The sequence below is a fragment of the Colletotrichum lupini genome, chromosome 3 (genome assembly GCF_023278565.1).
Source record: "Colletotrichum lupini chromosome 3, complete sequence".
In the NCBI taxonomy this organism is placed as follows: Eukaryota; Fungi; Ascomycota; class Sordariomycetes; order Glomerellales; family Glomerellaceae; genus Colletotrichum; species Colletotrichum lupini.
The window spans coordinates 5,022,901-5,040,910 of NC_064676.1; the positions used below are offsets into that span (position 1 = coordinate 5,022,901).

The 18,010-nt window shown below is 51.6% G+C and overlaps 7 protein-coding genes across 7 annotated transcripts; 5 read left to right on the plus strand and 2 right to left on the minus strand.

Annotated features, from left to right (window-relative positions):
* Positions 1–850: 850 nt before the first annotated feature.
* On the plus strand, positions 851–1,434 carry CLUP02_06256 (uncharacterized protein; the record flags this gene model as incomplete). The annotated part of the gene is made up of 3 exons (XM_049285256.1): positions 851–992; positions 1,054–1,232; positions 1,297–1,434. The coding sequence occupies 3 exons, from the start codon at positions 851–853 to the stop codon at positions 1,432–1,434; spliced, it is 459 nt and encodes a 152-aa protein (XP_049142399.1).
* Positions 1,435–2,378: 944 nt separating this feature from the next.
* CLUP02_06257 (uncharacterized protein) lies at positions 2,379–3,340 on the plus strand (the record flags this gene model as incomplete). Its single annotated transcript, XM_049285257.1, has 2 exons — positions 2,379–2,549; positions 2,603–3,340. 2 exons carry the CDS (start codon positions 2,379–2,381, stop codon positions 3,338–3,340), a joined length of 909 nt encoding a protein of 302 aa, XP_049142400.1.
* A 551-nt stretch (positions 3,341–3,891) lies between these two features.
* Positions 3,892–4,757, plus strand: CLUP02_06258 (uncharacterized protein; the record flags this gene model as incomplete). The annotated part of the gene is made up of 2 exons (XM_049285258.1): positions 3,892–4,032; positions 4,104–4,757. 2 exons carry the CDS (start codon positions 3,892–3,894, stop codon positions 4,755–4,757), a joined length of 795 nt encoding a protein of 264 aa, XP_049142401.1.
* A 336-nt stretch (positions 4,758–5,093) lies between these two features.
* CLUP02_06259 (uncharacterized protein) lies at positions 5,094–8,149 on the minus strand (the record flags this gene model as incomplete). Its single annotated transcript, XM_049285259.1, has 2 exons — positions 5,094–8,000; positions 8,069–8,149. The coding sequence occupies 2 exons, from the start codon at positions 8,147–8,149 to the stop codon at positions 5,094–5,096; spliced, it is 2,988 nt and encodes a 995-aa protein (XP_049142402.1).
* A 331-nt stretch (positions 8,150–8,480) lies between these two features.
* On the plus strand, positions 8,481–9,713 carry CLUP02_06260 (uncharacterized protein; the record flags this gene model as incomplete). The annotated part of the gene is made up of 1 exon (XM_049285260.1): positions 8,481–9,713. One exon carries the CDS (start codon positions 8,481–8,483, stop codon positions 9,711–9,713), a length of 1,233 nt encoding a protein of 410 aa, XP_049142403.1.
* Positions 9,714–10,836: 1,123 nt separating this feature from the next.
* On the plus strand, positions 10,837–14,725 carry CLUP02_06261 (cytosine-specific methyltransferase; the record flags this gene model as incomplete). Its single annotated transcript, XM_049285261.1, has 2 exons — positions 10,837–10,855; positions 10,914–14,725. 2 exons carry the CDS (start codon positions 10,837–10,839, stop codon positions 14,723–14,725), a joined length of 3,831 nt encoding a protein of 1,276 aa, XP_049142404.1.
* A 372-nt stretch (positions 14,726–15,097) lies between these two features.
* On the minus strand, positions 15,098–16,974 carry CLUP02_06262 (uncharacterized protein; the record flags this gene model as incomplete). The annotated part of the gene is made up of 2 exons (XM_049285262.1): positions 15,098–16,832; positions 16,886–16,974. The coding sequence occupies 2 exons, from the start codon at positions 16,972–16,974 to the stop codon at positions 15,098–15,100; spliced, it is 1,824 nt and encodes a 607-aa protein (XP_049142405.1).
* Between the last annotated feature and the right edge of the window lie 1,036 nt (positions 16,975–18,010).

Consider the following 18,010-nt stretch of genomic DNA (forward strand, 5'->3'; position numbering starts at 1 on the left):
GTGGCAAGCTGAGGGTTTCCATCTTTCCACTATCACAAACTGCCGATCTGCATGTTGTGCCTATGCCACCCGGGCATCTCGCAGACCCCTTTGAACCAATATGGTAATGGGCGAGACAGTCTACCGAAGGCTGAGGAGCTCATTGAGACTATTAATATGATAAATGGCCGGAATAGAGAATGATATGCCGTTCTCAACCCGCATATTTTGGCCCCATGGGGCTCACGACAAGCCATGTCTAGCTCAACATGCCTGGGAGTGTCGTGGGTAGTATTCGAGACCGGGCTATATGTCATGGGAAGTTGGCCGCTTGAAAATGATCAGCTCTTGGTGGAGAGCTGAGTCCTGCGAGCTATGAGACCTGCAATATGGCTAGATGCGAAGAGCACAGCTCGCGAGGATGAAGGGGACTTGTGGCAGTTCTTGAAGCGGCAAATGATGCGATGTCTACAACTGCCGACAGCTTTTTCAAGTCGTACATGGAATGAGGCTGCCTGACGATGTGCGGTCGGCACGATTATGACGATGAACATATCACGATGCTCGAAGCAGAGGCGATCAGCCAACGATCAGCCCGCATGGAAGCACGGGCAGGGAGACCCAAGGTCTTTCCGATCGTTGCGTATCTGAAATTGTATGTGGGGTTGTTGCCTTGGACAGAAGGAGTCTGAAGAAAGCCACTGGCTCCAGCAAACCGCTCTCGAGACGATAGAAAATTATAAAAGCAAGAGGTTACCCTGCAGTCTATGGGTTCTTTCCTGTACCAGCCATCAAACAATTTCATCGAATACGTCTACCTCTTGCAATAAGTTCTCCATCTCATCAATCAATCCCCATACATCCTATCAAAATGGGCGTCGTTGAGAAAGGCAACAAGATTTTCGTCTCGGCCAGCGAGATCGACAGGAACAAGGTCACTGTTGAGTGGCAGCAGAACACCAAGCAACGTTCGCAGGAGTATTACACTGTTCCCTTCTTCAATAAGAGCCAGGGTATATTGATACCAAACCGTACATGGATGATCGATGTTGAACTAACTACGGCTATCTATAGGGGATCAGGAGAGCGTCCTCTTCATTCAAGCCAATTACCTTGACGCTTTCAAGAAGAAGCAGGTTGCTGGCGAATCGGAGTTCACTGTTGTCGTTGACACCTCTTTCCAGTACGGCCAGAATGACGAGAAGACTACACGCTGGCTTGTCTACCATGACAAGAGCATGAACGCCTTCCAGGTACGCAATCATAAGTTCCAGCACATATTGTGGTGTAGAATAGAGGCTGAATCCAAATCTACAGTGGCGATTCGTTGCGAGTGTCAAGTCCAAGTTGGGCAATTCGCTGAGCTCGTTCGCTGGTGGCGTCTTCAAGAGTTTCACTGGGGTCGACATTGGGAGCTTGGGTGCGCTCATCGGCCACCCTCTTCGAGACTTTTAAAATTCTCAGGATTGGGACGGCAAGCAGGCATCAGTCTTACATTTCACGCTGTTGCGTTGCTGTAGTCTCAGATCCATGATCGTCACTCTGCCGCACGATGAGGAAGGTGCTCATCGCGCTTTTGACAAGACGCCTCACTTGAAATTCGTAACACTCTTTTAAAACTCGGGTTTTTAATATCTTAATTATTGGAAGTAGAAGAATGATAGATTTACATGATTCTTCAAAAACCTCGAGACTCTTTCTCTTTCATAACGATGGGCGACGGTTGACCCTTACGACCGACTTGTCTGGCTCCAGTGTAGACCAGCTAGGAGAACTCACTGATTATGGGATGCTATTTGAACTTGCAATCATATAGGATACACAACGATCTGGACTTAAGGGATAGGATTCAAGTGGATCTGTCCGCGCATAGGTATAAGGGGGTACGAGACGCGGCAGCCAGAGCCTTCATGTCTAAGCGAGCAATATTTGCCAGCCATGGGTATTGACTCGAATATACACGCCACGAATTCACGCAAGTTCTGTCTTGAATCTCAGAAGGTCAGAAAGAATGGAAGGACCGAAGACAGGCCTGTTCCTTCCTTCCCAAGTTCCACCCAATCGTCAAGATCTTCATCCCGCCGCCCCTTTATCCAAATGCCACGGGCCCACGTACCTACTATTTATCTCAATGGAGTTTTCTTCTCTACATTCTCATACCCCAGGTTCATCTTAAGCTTCTTTGCAGACATTCTTGATTTTGTTGCTGGTCAACGTTCAAAGACATCTTCGACAACCTAGCCATTATCGTCTGTCAACCTTTCATCTCGGAGATTTTTCTTTCATTCATTCCCCCTTCATCGACATCATACGAAAACAGAAGTCGCTGGACGACTTGAAAGCCCATCTACCTACTCATCTCAACTCTGTACAAACCCTTCGTCCCTATCCTCGCAGCCATGGGCGATCTGGACCTCTCCCAGCTGCTAGAGTCGGGCGAATACAGCGACCTAAGACTCATCACCACCAATAATGATGATGGAGTTGAGACCGAGCACTCCGTTCACCGCAATATTGTCTTCAGTCAATGTCCGAGATTGAGAGACGTGGTGGCCTCCATTGGACCACTGGTAAGTCTTTTACCTAGAGCTCGTTGGATCTGTTCTGACAGCCTGCCTTACAGAACCAAGTCAACGGAGTTGACATCGTCCATCTCAAATATGATGGCAAAGCTCTCGGCACTGTGTTGCGATATTTGTACTCTGGAAAGTACGAAGCGCAATACGAGGTGGCGATCCGGCGAGCGAGCGAGTCTAGTGGCAATGACTGGCCTCACTCAATGTACTGGTCCATCCATGCCATGAAGCTGGCACATGGACTAGATCTCTTCGGTCTCTATAGGGAATCGGCATGGGCGTTGTGTAAGGCAGCGAAACAACTCACAAACCACGTCGACTTCCCTGACATGGTCGACGAGCTCTACGAGTCGTGCGGCCAGCACCCAGATTTCCCCATCCACCTCGCAAGTATTGCAAGAACCATTGCAGGGAACTGTCTGATCAGCAGCCGGCTGCAAGATCGACTAAAACCCACCATGCTCAAATACTCGCAGCTTGCCCTCGACGTAATGGAAGCAAGCTTGGACGCCCTGTCTGAGACCCAAAAAGATCTTGTCGAGGCACAAGAGAAGATCTCTGATCTTCGAGCTCAGGGATACAGAGCTGATGAGTTTTGGGTCGAGGATGAGCGTGATAGAGAACGTGATAGGAAGAGAGAAAGAGAGCGAGACCGGGAGAGAAGAGAGGCAGAGGCGGTTCGCGACGACAGTTTTGAGTTCAAAATTGTTCAAGGCCACAAGAAACGAGGTCGTTCCTCTTCTCATAGCGCTGAACAATACCCGGTGCTAGAAGGGGAGATATAGGTCGTTATGAGGATCTGAGAAGGAAGGGAGGGGGGTTAATACAAGAGTGTAGCGCCAGGAACGTGAGGATACTCGCTGGTGAGGAAAGAGCTGGGCTCGATGACTGGAACTTATGCTTTCGATGGTTTTATGAGAATCCGCGAGGTATGTCGCGAAAGGAACTAACGTGGAAGAATGAATCTCCTCAACTACGCTATTGCTTCTGAGATCCTGTGAGAATCGACTTGCAAAGTGACTAGAGAAAGAAAGACCAACCTCCTGCCTCTCTCTCTGGGGCCAAGAGGAGCAGGAAGAGGCTTCTCGTCAATAAAAAGCCCTTCTCCTTCCAACTCTTCTATTCCTTTTTCATCCTCTTACATCACTTACATCTCTCACTTGACCAAACAAACCGAACGAGGAGAGACTAAGCTTGGAGATAGCTTTATAAGAGCCGCTTTCTTTCCATTCACCTCACTTCAATTTGATTACTATCTCAAACATCATACCGTATAGAACCTTTCTCTCCCTAGCACACTTCCAAATTTCTACGCAACATACGCAGGAGATTCAATATGGTGGGTATTGACCTCGGCAGCCTGTTCAACTCCAGCAAATGGAGCGACCTGACGATCGAGGCGTCTGGGAAGCTCTTTCACTGTCATCGGTGTGTTGTCTTCAGTCAGTGCGCATACTGGCAGGAGTTGCCTCTGGTGGTAAGTTGTAACTGATCTAGCTTTAAGAGCACTCATTAAACAAGGTGTCTTCGCTGACAAAACGCCTATAGAATGGACGTCTCGTCCTCACCGGAGCAGACACTACCAAGGCGATCCTCAAGTACCTGTACACAGGTGTTTACACGCCCTTCAATGTTCCCTGCCACAAAAACAAACCAGAGAGACCTCAGGCAAACGAGGAAGGCACAGTCGATGAGCTCGACTACAGTGAGCACTGTCTTTTTTTAAATGCTTGCGTCCTGATTCACGCAAGGACGTACAACATGGCCAAATTACAAGATCAGGCCAAAATCGCACTCTTAGCCATCGCGCCTAACCACACCAACCATGCTGACTTTCTCGACACCGTCAACTACATAATCAACAATTATCAGAATGAGGAGGGACTGCAGATTGCTCTGCAAATGATCATGCCGCAGTATGAGACGGACGCTGGCCTACGTAGCAGAGTCAAGGATCTCCTGCTCATTCACCCCCGCCTTGCTTGCGCCCTCCTCGAGCATACGACTGAGGAGTTGCGTTTGATCAAGAGGGAGAAGAGTTTGACTCACTTTGTGAGCAAGATCGAACCTGGCGAAGATCTCGGAGTAGACTCACCGCAGAGCACACCTTCGCGAACTGTGCGCGTGACTCCCGCGAAGCGAAAGGGCGACGATGGTGAGATGCCTGAGATGAAGCGTCCCAGAGAGAGCATCGAGGAGTAGTCACCTGGCCCGTTGGATTATTCTTGGACAGGAATGAGGAAAACATGGACATGCTATATGGAGCACCTTACGGCCTCTGGATCAAGGAGGAAAGATACAGCCTCTAAAGGGAAGAGGAACATAGACATTGCAATTTTCTATCTAATAGACGATGCTGCTTTTCAAGATCATGCATTCAAGGTACAACTGGCCGGAATCATTGTTGTGAGTTAAGTTTGTGTTGGTATAATTGGGTATCTATCCAAGTATTCCCCGATTCTATCCCTTTTGATGCACGACGCCTGCCACGCTGGCCTTTTCTGTTGTAGATTCCCATCATGTAGTGGGTGGGCATGATTATACATATCTTACACGTCCAACTCCTATCCGACATTTTTGGTCGGGTGTCTCGTTCTCCCGAGTGACTTCCTCCAACCCAGATTGTTCTTGCCTCATGGCCAGGCCACGCTTGATGACTTCATGTAGGTTCTGATGATTTCCCCACTCATCCTCGTATATGTACTCCTCCACCTCTTCATCGGAAGGCCAGTGCATCGGTCCCCCGTTCCTGCTATCGCTCAGCGCCGTGACCTCCTTGCGTGAAGCCATCACCGTCTCCTGGTCGAGCAAAGGTTCCGCGTAGGCTCGGAACGCACGGAATGCCCTCGCAAGGTATCGCGCGTGCGCCAAGGAAAGGTTCCCGCCGGCCTTGGGAGTCCACTCGCGGATGATCCACCACATCAGCAGAACCATCTCCTCGCGATCGCCGAGGAACGCGAGTGTGCGCATGTATGTGTTGATCGTCGCTGCTGTCACAAGCTTGTTCACATCGGGTTTGGACGCCGGACCCAGGGTGGCGAGTGCTCTCCACGCGGCCTTGAGTTGGCTCGATGCTTTTTGTACTGCCTCGATTGGTGTCTGGCCGTGGCCCAACTCTTCGTGTTGAAAGATAGGGGTAAGAATTTTGCGATATGATAACTTGCTGGAAGGGCCATGAAGTCGATAGATGCGGCCCTTGGGGTTCTTGATCTTGCTGGTCTGCGCCTGATACAGCGACAGAAACTCTTCATCTTCGTCTAGAATCCGTGAAGCGGCCGCATCTTCTCCGCGCGAGCTTCCCGTTGTCATTTCGTCAGTTGCCTGTTCCTCAGGATGGACTGGCGTTTTGGCCACATCTTTGATAAGCAAGGCGGCAAGTCGGGGCTGGACCGCTTTCCGTAATACACTGGCAAATGCAGTGATCATGTTCAGACTGAGCCCGGAATGTCCCTCAGCCATCTTTAGGGCTTTGACCGCCAGATGCATCACTTCTAAATTGTTCTCCGAGGGCATGCTGTTGCTGACCATGATGTTTGATCTGCCCAAATTGAACAGTATCGTCTCCCATGGCGCCCGCCCAGAGACGTCAGTTGAAGCCCAGCCCATTTGCGCAAGTTGAAATGCATAGTGGATGCTATACATGCTCTTGTTGGAGATGTGCGAGGGTGTATTCGATGTTCGGTTTGGTTGAAGGCGACAAAGCAGGTCGATGAATGCGTGTAGTATGTCGTGAGGCGGGTTTGTCAACACACTCCCCGTGAGACCTTGGTAGTCTTTCAGGCTCTGTCTAATACTGCTTTTGAGTCCTTCCTCCAAGTTACTGCAATCGACGTGATGCAACGCGACGTCAATGCTGGGTGACTGCTTGATAAGTCCAGCCAAGAATGGTCCACGGATGGGAATACCTGCGTTGTACATCTCTTCTACAATCTTGCGAATGCTGGGTGGGTTGGTCCGCGCCCTCTCGAAGTCGCTGAGGTTCTCGTCGTTGTAGGGGAAAACCTCTCTCCCATCTCCAGGGAGATTGTGATGCCCGGCTTTTGCTGGCTTTGCGGAGAGCTTGGCTATCAATTCTCTGTACACCTCAAACTTTGGCTTCATCCCTGGTTCTGGGGGATGTTTGAACAGGGCCCAAGCTTCTTGTGCATTTCGAGTCGTACGGATCTGAGCTGCCCATGCGCCTTGCTCAAAGCGAAGGTGACGCGGGTAATTCGCCCTAGTCTGGACCGTTGGTGAGCCATCAGGAGCCATGCCACCTAGGATATCCGTGATCAAGTCGAAATCCTTCTTGCTATATCCACCCTCTTGCATCATGATACCGGCCTTAACAACTCGGCTTTGGTAGGCCTCAGGACCAGACTTCTCCTCCATGCCGTCGCGCATAATCCGATATGGGGGCCAGTGACTGGCAAGTGTGCTGGCCGTGTCTCGTTCTGAAGCTGTTTTTGGTAGTGCTAGCAAGACTTGCCGAATCGCCCGATAGCTCTCTTCCTCAATGATTAGGGTCTTCTCCGAGGTAGAAGATAGTGACAGAAGCTTCGTCACAGCTGTCCAATTGTAAGAGCTATACTGATACGGGGACTTTCTCGATACGGCAGATACAGCCTGTATAGCGCGATTGAGGACCTGGCATTGTAACTTGTACGCCTTGTCTGGTTGGCGATGGCCATGCGGGATAATTTTGATGTATGATACTGAGAGCTCCGCGATATTAGGCAACGCATCGGGCTGCAGTCTGCTCGCATGTTGACACAATTTGTCCAGCAATTTGCTAAACAAAACCGGTGTAATTACCGAGTCCAAGTCAAAGACCTGCGTCGCATCGTTGTACGACTTCTGTTGTTCCGCATACCATTCATTACAGTATCTCAGTAGCCCCAACAAGGATTCGGAGCTCTGAAAGTACGGCCTGCTAGTGAGCAGGTAGAACAAGACAAACAGTGGCTTGTGACCTGGTCTGCTTAGGAATCTTTCGACCCTCTTGTCCGCTTCGCGCGGGATAATGATCCAAGCCCAACTAGACACATCCGCCTGTGTATGACCTCTTGCGGATAATTGTCGTAGGGTTGCCTGCCATTGCCGACTGTCACATAGTAGGCGCGCAATGTCTGGTCTGAGCTCTGGGACATGGCGGAGGATTTCCTGTGCGGTGATAACGCTGAGCTGAGGGGACCTCAACTGTGCTAGGAACCGGAGATTGGATAGCTTGGATTCGGATGGTGGTTCGGAGGGAAGGCGATACAGTTCGGCAGCATCGGCAAGGAGCAAGTCTGAGAATATCGACCGCTCGTGGCGCACAATCCGTATCGAATCGCGCCGTGATGGGGTTCTTGGCGCTTCATGTGACTGGGGGGACCGTTTGAACGGTCTGATCAGTTGCCAAGAAGGTGTTTGTTGTATTGCGGCGGCAGTATGGCTGGGCTGGTAGCTGTGCCGTTGGGATAGCTGCTTGGTCGAAGAACCATGTTAACTACGAGTCCGAGAGAGCTGTCATAGATGGAGAAGGTACTCACAGCTTGCCAGTCGCGGCCAAGCACCCATCGGCCCCTGGTCACGACAATACCGTGTGATCTGGAAATGGGCGGCGGCCGCATTGCCCCATCTTCGCTAGCAAAACCTCGTGATCCCGCGATTGAGATGCTACGAGGCTACTTAACGTTTGGCTTATGGGAGCTTGATGAAGTTCCATAGAAAAAAAGGACCGGGGGCGAACGTCGCGACTGCGGGAAGCTTTCCGCAATGCATCACGTGCGATAAGGCAGCTCAATCGATAAGAAAAGGATCCCTGCTTGTACCTACCTAGGTAAGGTTCCATAAGGTTCTTAGAAACCAACAGCTGCCATCTGCGAAACTGCGAAGCAACGTTATTTTTTTTCTCCTTGTCTTTGTGTCTTAGAATTGCTCAATGGTGCCTCAAAGCTCAAAATGCGGCTTTCTCATTTCACAATAGCATCCTCGCTCAGCCGCGGGCTGCACACCGCTCGCTCCACGCCCTGCCCGCAGCGATACTTCCATGTCACAACACCAGCAAGCATGCCTCGAAAGCGGACGTTCTTCACCTCGAACGTTGACCTTTCCCAGAGCACTGGCGAGCCGACCGCGAGGCCACCAAGGCAAGAAGATGACGAATCATCTCAGCTCACAGCACCGAAGCGTAAGGCGGTGCGCTCCGCCGGCGCAAAGAACTCCCTACGGCGCGTAGCGATTATTGCCCAGCGACCGGCGCAACGAGAACCAGGAGAGGTGCCAGCAGAGACGATGGATGTGTCTGCGCCTACACTGATAAACGCTGTGTGTGTTGCCGAAGCTTTTAATATGGGAGCAGTTCTGGACATTCTGCGGGCCCATGGGTTTGATATTGATCCATACCAGAGCGGGTTCGAGGCAAGCGAGGTTGTCCACGCACGAGGTGTCAATGGCGGTGATATTTTCGTTTTTCCCTCGGGAACAATTGTCACTTGGGCCCTGCCCCCAGACGTTGTCACGAAGCAGTTGCTGAATGCGGCAGAAACGCCGCTGAAGCCGGCTCTTCGGGAGGTGGAGGACCTGGAGTACGTGTCCGATCCGAGCAAGGAGACGAGCAGTATGAAGGGTGATATCGTAGTCCTAGGCACAAAGCTCGAAGAGCGAGACGGCGACAGGCTGGACACGACCCTCGCCAAGATTGCATTCTCTTCCGGATTGGCCCGAAGTACAAAGCTTGCAGTGCTGGAAACTGCGCTGACGGCTTACTTTGAGAGCACCAGAAAGATTCCCTCTGTGCTATCAAAGGGTTCTGGCTTGCCGTTGGGCAGGAAGTTCATTTTGCAAAAGACGGGCGAGCTGTTGAGCCTTCGCGCGAGGCTCAACCACTATTCAGAACTCACTGACTCTCTTCCAGACATCTTCTGGGACAGCCGATCCGAACTGGGTCTGGAAGGCTACTATGAGCAGGTTGGCCGTGCGCTGGACGTCAACGTACGAATCCGGACGTTGAACCAGAAGATGGACTATGCTCAAGAAATTGCGAGTGTCCTGCGGGAGATGTCGAGCGAGCAGCATAGTACGAGACTGGAGTGGATCATCATTATCCTCATTGCTGTCGAAGTCGTCTTCGAAGTCAGGAGAATTGTGCTCGAGTACAGAGAGGAAAAGGAGGATGGTAAAGTGGAGCCCTAGGTTTTTGTCTATAAACTAGGAACTGCTGTTGAACTTTCAAAAGATACCCAACTCAATTATTAAAGAAGATGCCAAGATATACTCGTTTGTTACTGTTTAGAAGTGGAAACACAATTGGCTTGCCTCGGCTTATGCTGAAAATCAATCCATGCAAGGCGCAGGGCGTGGCATTTCTTCAATTCGTTGCTAAGGCACTTGGGACAAGTTGGTATCACCAAAGAACACCTCATGGTATAAAACCCTGAAATACTTCTGCATGTTTCTTTACCAACAAGAAAGGCAATATATATTACCTAATGCTACAATGTTTCATTCAAGGCGCGGTCGCCTTAAGCAGTGCCCGAACTTAGTACGCTCAATACACAGGTAGTATACCACGGTAGTGTGCAAGTGACTTTCGAGGTTCCGGAAAACCCTGCGCTTGCCGCTGCAGGAACGGGCAGCGGCATGGTACTAATTGTGGATCGCGCTTACCCAATTAGATTCGCTAACAGCTGTTGTAGAATGGCTGGAAGTAAACAATCGTTCTGGATGCTAAGCTCAAATCCTAATGTAGATGAGCTCTTCCGATTTCTTGCCCTCTTCAGTACTCCTTTGGCGAGACTGAGATACTTAGTACTCTCTTCTCATTATTGAACATTTCTCACCTACCTTAGGTATCTACGCCGTCTAGTACTTTCTTCTGAGGAAGGAAAGACCTCGCAAAAGATACCTCGCCTTCCATTGCTCGTCGTGGTTTGCCTTCTGCCAGCGTACCCACCCTACCTTGCCATCGCCTAAATCCATACTATACCAACCCACCTTCACACCTGTCTCTCACTCACTCAAGTCGGTCAATTCGAGATTCTTCGCTGGACCCTTTTCCTAATACACCGAGGTGCCCAATACTTGATCATTACCTTTCAGAAAAGACATCACAATTAACGACCGCGCCTACTTCGCTTAGACGCGACTAGGTACTTCGCCGACCTCACTTTGACCACTTCTTCCCGCAAGGCCTCAATCAATTCCGATTGCAACATACAGCTGAGCCTCAAGCTTTTCCCTGTTGTTCGGCAAACAAAGCACCCACCAGGCAGGGATTTGATGCGTGTGCGACACTCGGGCCGTACCTACATCGACCATGCCTCCTCCGCTTATTGGTATGTTTTCTTTGTCTTTCAATATCATGTTGGCTCATCTCACTAAAGCTTACTCAAGAGGAAGAGGAAGAGGAAGAGGAAATGGGGGATTTTGATGGCGGTCTCCCTCACAATTGGGAGGATGACTTGGATCTACTTGCGGACCCTTTCTTCAATGCTTACGACAACAACGAAATACCTGACTTTGAGGATCGCGTGCCTTTTCAAGGTCTGGGAGCATTAGCACCGCCACCCTTCGTCGATAATGAATTGTCCGCACCACCTATCCCTGGATCGCCGATGCTGGTCGACGCGGTACCAGAAGCCCCGTTACAGGAGCAGCCGGTGTATGACGAAGATGGCAAAAAAATAGGCACTATTCTACCTGCGATAACTAGCACACCTCGGCGGAACATATCAGTCGATATTCCTTCCAGCACTCTCACCAGGCCGGCGAGTCTTTACCAAGGCGAAGAGCAGCGACCTAGCGAACGAGAATGGGTAGCGGTTCGGTCTTTGCTCCAAGAGATACAGCAGAACAGCGACAATGGAGATCAAAACTTCATTGAGTTCGAGATCGATGACTTCGCCGTGTACATTGACGCTACGGTACCGGGTGGCAACATGAAGCTTTACGAGGAGAAACGGTATCCCTGCGAGATGCGTCCCCTGCAACATCTGAGTATTCAGACCGCTTGCACTCAGATGTATGTCGACGGTGTCTTGTCTGTGGGAGAGAGGCAATTCTTTGTTAGGCAAATTCCATTCAACGAATTGCCTATCGGCAACTACGGAATATCCGAGGCCACAGTCGGCTCTGAAATCTGGATACGCTCCAAATACAACGTTGCCATCGCCAAAGGAGAAGGTCCAGATGTGTATTATCGGCTTGGAAGCCCAGCTCCCGAGTACCGACGCTACTACGCCGGGTTTACTTGGGTTGCAGATCTGGCTAAGCACGTGGTGGACTATCTCTCCGCTGCTATAGACCAAAGCCGTCGTGTCACATTCCGGGACTTTCGATCCGACTTCTCACGATGGCTTGCAGATACGCATGGTCACTCGAATGCTTTCTCCAAATGGCGGAGGCAATACTCCGGAGAGGACTTCTGCACAGCAATTGTACCAAATGTCCAGTTCATCTATAAGGAAGCCTACGGAGTCCTTGGACACCGAGCTACAACTATCTATCTCTGGAGAGAGATTCGCGACTTCACTGCGTTCACCGATAGCCAGGAGAAGATGCTCAAGACCGGTGGAAGCGACGCTGACACGCCACAAACTTCACCGTCGCCAACACCAAAGCCTCCAAAAACGTGCCAGCCCGCTGACATACCCAGAACAGTAGTAACCCCTTACGTTAACGACCTCTTCCATCATCTACCCTGTGGACCGATGATGGAGGCAACTAGTCCGACCGCAAGGGTGGGAAAGCTCCGAAGGGGCGTCATTCGAGGCCTGGGCTTGGAGGAGGCTACAAGAGTTCACACAGCAGCCAAGGACATAGTTGAGAAGACCGGACAGGAAGTACGAGTCGGAGATGTGATTTCCACGCATAGAGACGACAACGAAGACTATTGGGTTCGAGAAGCCGCTTCTGGCTTCAATGATGTCGACTGCTGGTTTGGACTTGTCCAAAAAGTCCACGATGTCCACAATTCACGGCAGAAGAGCTTCGATGTCATTTGGATCTACACGCCGACGCATACACTCTGCGGCACTATGAGATATCCGTGGAACAACGAACTTTTCCTTTCCGACCACTGTACCTGCGGCGACGCTGCCGTCGGAAAGATCAAGGAGGATGAGGTATTGGCCGTCCACAAAGTAGACTGGGGAGGCTCGTCTGGAACCGACGCAGAGTTCTTTTGTCGCCAGACGTACCTCCACGAAGAGAGAAAATGGATCACATTCAGAGAGCAACACCTGCGATGCCCTCACCGCCAAGCAAGACCAGGATTTCCTTATCTAGCAGGAGACACTCTGTTGGTGAGCCTAGAGCCAGGTAACGACGCTACAGTCGAGCCCTGCGAGTTGGTAGCTCTCCCCGACGCCGAAGGCGAAGTAACGTTTCGCCGCCTGGAGCGCAGACATCGCCTGCAGCCCGACATGAATGTTTCACCCAACGAAATTGTCTACACTGACGAAGAGTTTACTCTTGGACAGGAAAACATCCACGGAAGATGTCTCGTCCGAGTCTTCCGCCCTGACGAAAATATACCACCACCATATGATCGTAACGGGGTGGGTAATGCATTCTTCATAACGCAGCGATGGCGAGATGGTGTTATGATTTCCATTGAGGATGCTCCCATACCGCTCAGGCAGGGATTTGATCCCAGAAAGCAGTTCTACAAGCTTCGTGGCTTCGATCTCTTCTGTGGAGGTGGAAATTTCGGTCGCGGTCTTGAAGAAGGCGGGGCGATAGAGATGAACTGGGCCAACGACATCAACATTAAGGCCATCCATACTTACATGGCCAATGCTACTAATGTCGTACATCCTTTCGCTGGATCGATTGACGACCTCCAACGACTTGCCCTGCAAGGGAAATTTAGTGAAAGGGTACCTGAGATCGGAATGGTTGACTTCATTTCGGGTGGGAGTCCATGCCCTGGCTTCTCACGCTTGACCATTGACAAGGCCACTCCTGAGCAACGCAAAAATCAGTCATTAGTGGCAGCATTTGCTTCGTTCGTTGACACGTACCGACCTCGCTATGGCCTGCTTGAGAACGTCATGGAGATCCTCCAGCCCAAGGGGCGCCGAGGCGAGGATGTGTTCAGCCAGTTGATTTGCGCCCTCGTCGGGCTCGGATACCAGGCTGAGGTCTTCTTGTTAGATGCCTGGAATTATGGATCACCACAAAGCCGCAGTCGAGTTTTCTTATGCTTTGCTGCGCCTGGTCTGGCTCTTCCCGAGATGCCTCTCCACTCTCATTCTCATTATACGGCTAAGATCCGCAGTCGAGGATTGGGATGGATTCCCAACGGGAAGTCAATGGTCGACCGGCTGACAATGCCCACCCCGTTCAAGTTTGTCAGTGCACGAGAGGCGACGACTGATTTGCCTGACATCATGGATGGAAAGGCAGACTGCTGTATCAGCTTTCCCGACCACAGAGTCGCCGTCGGTGTCACTAAAAGACTACGCACACAGATGGGTGTTATCCCAATGCACCCATACGGAATGAATTTCCGCAAGACTTGGAACAAAGGGAAGGGAGTCATGACCGTGGCCGAGAGGAGCCTCTTCCCGGAGAAAGGTGAGAGGGTTAATGAGCTTATATCTAACTCTTGGGGACGAGCTTTACCAGGCAAGGTCATGCCTACGATTACGACGACTCCCGCACCTACAGATGCCCGCGTGGGATTCATCATGCATTGGGAACAGGATCGCGTTTTGACGATCATGGAAGCCCGGCGTGCGCAAGGCTTCCGAGACCACGAAGTCCTCCTTGGGGCACCCAAAGACCAATGGAAAGTCGTTGGGAACAGTGTGGCTAGGGGGGTGTCATTAGCCTTGGGTCTGTCCTTTCGCCAGGCATGGTTGGGGTCTCTGATCGATGGAGATGAAGTCGCACCAAAAGTCCAAATCGCACAGGACGTCTCCGATGATGTGCAGATGATGGACACGCCGCCTCTGGCAGAATCGCGCACGAGCATCTCCGATTCTGCATCACCAGCGTCATCGTTGAGTCGCGCCGTCCCTGCGAAGCGTCCTCTAGGAAGCACACTTTTGGTTGAGCGATTCACGTCGAAGATGACGAAGTCGAGCCGGACACAGACATCAAGCGGTAGCAGAAGCACAGTCGAGGTGGAGGATAAAGTCCAGGCCGAAGCGACGACGTCGTTGGTGACCTCGGACATTGAGATCATTGAGATTGACTAGACATAGTGATTTTGGACCGGTATTGGAGTAGGTGGTTTGCGATACATTTGCATCTTTGGGCGACAGAGCGCAAAGTTTTCGGACATTTTGCCTTGAATCCTGGATGAGAAGGAATCAACACTTTGGAGCCACTGGAGAGATAGACAAAAGCGCATAGCGAAGGGGAAGCGATTTTGAGCTTCACAGGATGATTAATCAGTGATCAATCAACAGAGACACCGATTACGATGAAGTATTCTTTCTATTTTGTGAATTATCAAAGTGCTAAAAAACGAAACCGTAACAACGCTATGTTCCTCTGCCCAAGATTAGGTATGTAAATTTGATGGCACAAATGTATTGACTCCTAGCTCCTCCCCACGTCCCTCCGCTTCAAGTCCTAGTCACAGTCACGGTGACAGTCTCCTTCTCTTTCTCAGTAACAGTCACAAACACCGTCAAGACGGACACACCCTGCTGAGCACCAATGGCCGGCATGGAAAGGGGCTTCGGCGTCGTGATTGGGCTCGGCACGTCTGCGGCGGCGGAGGGCGCGTCTGTCGGGATGGGGTTCACGATGAGGGTGTCGGTGAACGTCCCCGTTAATGTTACGGGGGTGCTTGCTTTGGTTGTTGTTGTTGAGCTCGCTGTCTTCGTCGTGGTGGGTTCTGCTGTTGATGACTCGACGGGAGTAGATTTGGCTGTGCTGGAGTGGGCAGTCTTTGAGGTCTCTTCTTCCACTGTTGAGGTGCGCGTTTTGCGGATGGAAGTCGAGGTTGTGGATGGGTCTTGTCCTTCTGCTGCTGTCGATGAGGGCGCAGGAGCTGGGGCCATGGTCTGGGTGACAAACACGGTTGTCGTGAAGCCTGGGGCTTGAGCTGCGGACGTCGTCGTTCCAGGGGCACCCGGTGCGGTCACCGAAATGGTGTACGTTGCGATGACGGTTGGCGTGATCGTGACAGTGCTCTCATACCCGAGGTCAGAAGAGGCCGGCGGCGGCGCTGGTACCGCAGTCGTAGTCGTAGCCACCGAACCAGGCACAGACGCAGACGCAGAAACCGGCGTGCCCAGGACCTGGCTCGCAACCTGGGGATCGTAACACCCGACAATAACTCCCTCCGTCGTCGTCATCGGCAACGCGAAGCACGAGGTCCCGGACCCGCAGCTCTGTATCGCGAACGCCCCGTTGGCCCCACAAATGCCGACATTGCCTTTGACGCAGGCGATTTGGCCGGCCGTGCAGGCGGATTGCTCCGTCAGAGAGGCGAAGAGGGTGTTGAATGTCTTTGCGGAGGCGAGGTTGTTGGCTGCCACGGCCGGGGCGATGGTTGCTGTCGCGGCTGGGGTGGAGGTGCGGATTGTGGGGACTTGGTTAAATGGTGTTCCTGTGACTTGGGGTTGGAGTGTTGACGAAGGGGTTGAGGAGGAGGCTGGTGTTGTGGGGAGGGAGGAAGGGGTATTTGGTGAGGTTTGGGGGTTTGGAACAGTTGTTGATGCTGCGGTGGCTGTTGTGGAAGCGAGAGACGAAGGAGTTGCTATGGCTATGGTTGTAGACTCTGCTGCCGAGGTCTCCCCTCCAGGAATGGGGAACGAAAAAGAGAGGGATGACTGCAGCGGTGTACCCGGTGAAGCGGAAGAGGAGGCACTAGGAGATACTCCGAGATGGGGAGTGACTGTCAGGCTCTGGGAAACAATAGCTGAAGCTGAGGCTGTGTTTCCAGGTACTACGGACGACACGTTCTTGAAGCCGGAAGTAAGTTGGGGCGGCAAGGAGATCGTGCTGTCCATGGGAGGCAGAAAGACTGCCGACGTGGTAGTCGGTATCGTCTGGGTCTGTACGGTAGACTCGGCCGGTGATGTAGAAGGACTCTGGTCCACGGGCTGTGTCGTTGCGGCCGGGGATCTCGTTGACGAGCCGTCGAGGGTGACGAAGATTGGAGTCGGTGTGGTCCCATCTTGGTCTTGCTGTGTTACCGGCGGGGCAACAGAGCTGCTTAATTCTCTAAGTTGGTGTAAGTGATGCTTCTGAGAGACAAGAGTGGTAGCGGGGCCGTACGATGAGGGTGAAAGACTATTTGATGAAGCAGCAATGCTTTGAGTGTACGTTGTGTTCCACTCCCTCCGGAAACTGCGACATGTGTTAGTGTAAGTAAATTGGGTCTCGATATGAGGTTTACTTACCTCTCACCACGTCTTAATGGGCCGGCCTGCGTGGTCTGAGTGATCAGGAGGAGCAGCACGACATCTGCTATACGTAGACTAGGGAGCATTGTGGTGTTCTGCAGTGACGATCCTGTTGTGTAGGGATATCGACTCGGACTCGCTTTTTCTCCACAGGATATGAAGAATATTATGAATAAGAATTCGGTCTCAATACCGAATTGCCTCGCTCGCAGGCAAACCCAAAGATAGTTGAAAGAAAGCGGGTACAGATCTGGCGTCTAGGCACACAAAGGCTGCGATCAACAGAAGACTGGGAACAGAGTAGGAAAAGGCAACAAAGAACAAGGAATGGCAACGTGGAGAAAGGAACGCAGAAACAAAACACGAGAAAAGACGGAAGAGAAGAGAGGAGTGAAAGGGGAGCAAGGGAAAGAAAGAAGTCAATATGACTCGAAACCCACTGCGGACAGGCAAAGAAAAAACGATGGTATGACGGACGGTGTGTGCTCGACAACTCGTCAGACACGAAGCACGCGAGGATGCAGGCTCCATCTTGTATGACTGGACCTGATGGCAAGACAAGAACAAGAAGTGGTCCAAGGGTCTAGAACTCTTAACCTTGTCGTGGACCATTCAACACGCCGGGCTGTGAAGGCATTCGAAACGCTTTTAGTCTGCTGGGGCTGGTCAAAGTTGGAAAATGGAGCCCCAGCTAGATGAGGGCCCAGTAGCTTGGGGACGACGTCGTCCAATGCCTTGCATTTCTTTCCCACTTCGCTAGCCGGGGAGTGATCGGATGTTAGGATTGTGGCCAAGCAGAAGACCGATTACCTAGACCTTAGTTCATGGAGTCCCTCACAAGGTTGCCGGGGTCGAGATGCCCATTGCCGCGAGACTGGGTAGGCCGTAGCACCCACGCACCGTAGCAGTAGCGGTGGGTGGACGGGCAGAAATGGTATGGTTAAGCGCCTCACACCAAGAAAAACAACGTCTATACGAGGTCTCTGGTGAGAGAAACCGGCCACTATAGACTAATTTTGAAATGAGAAGGGGTTTCTTGGTTCTTGGTGTCTTGTGGTTTTGTGTCTGCGTCTTTGTTTCTGGAGAGGTCGACTGCAGACGCGCGGGAAGCTATTATTGGCA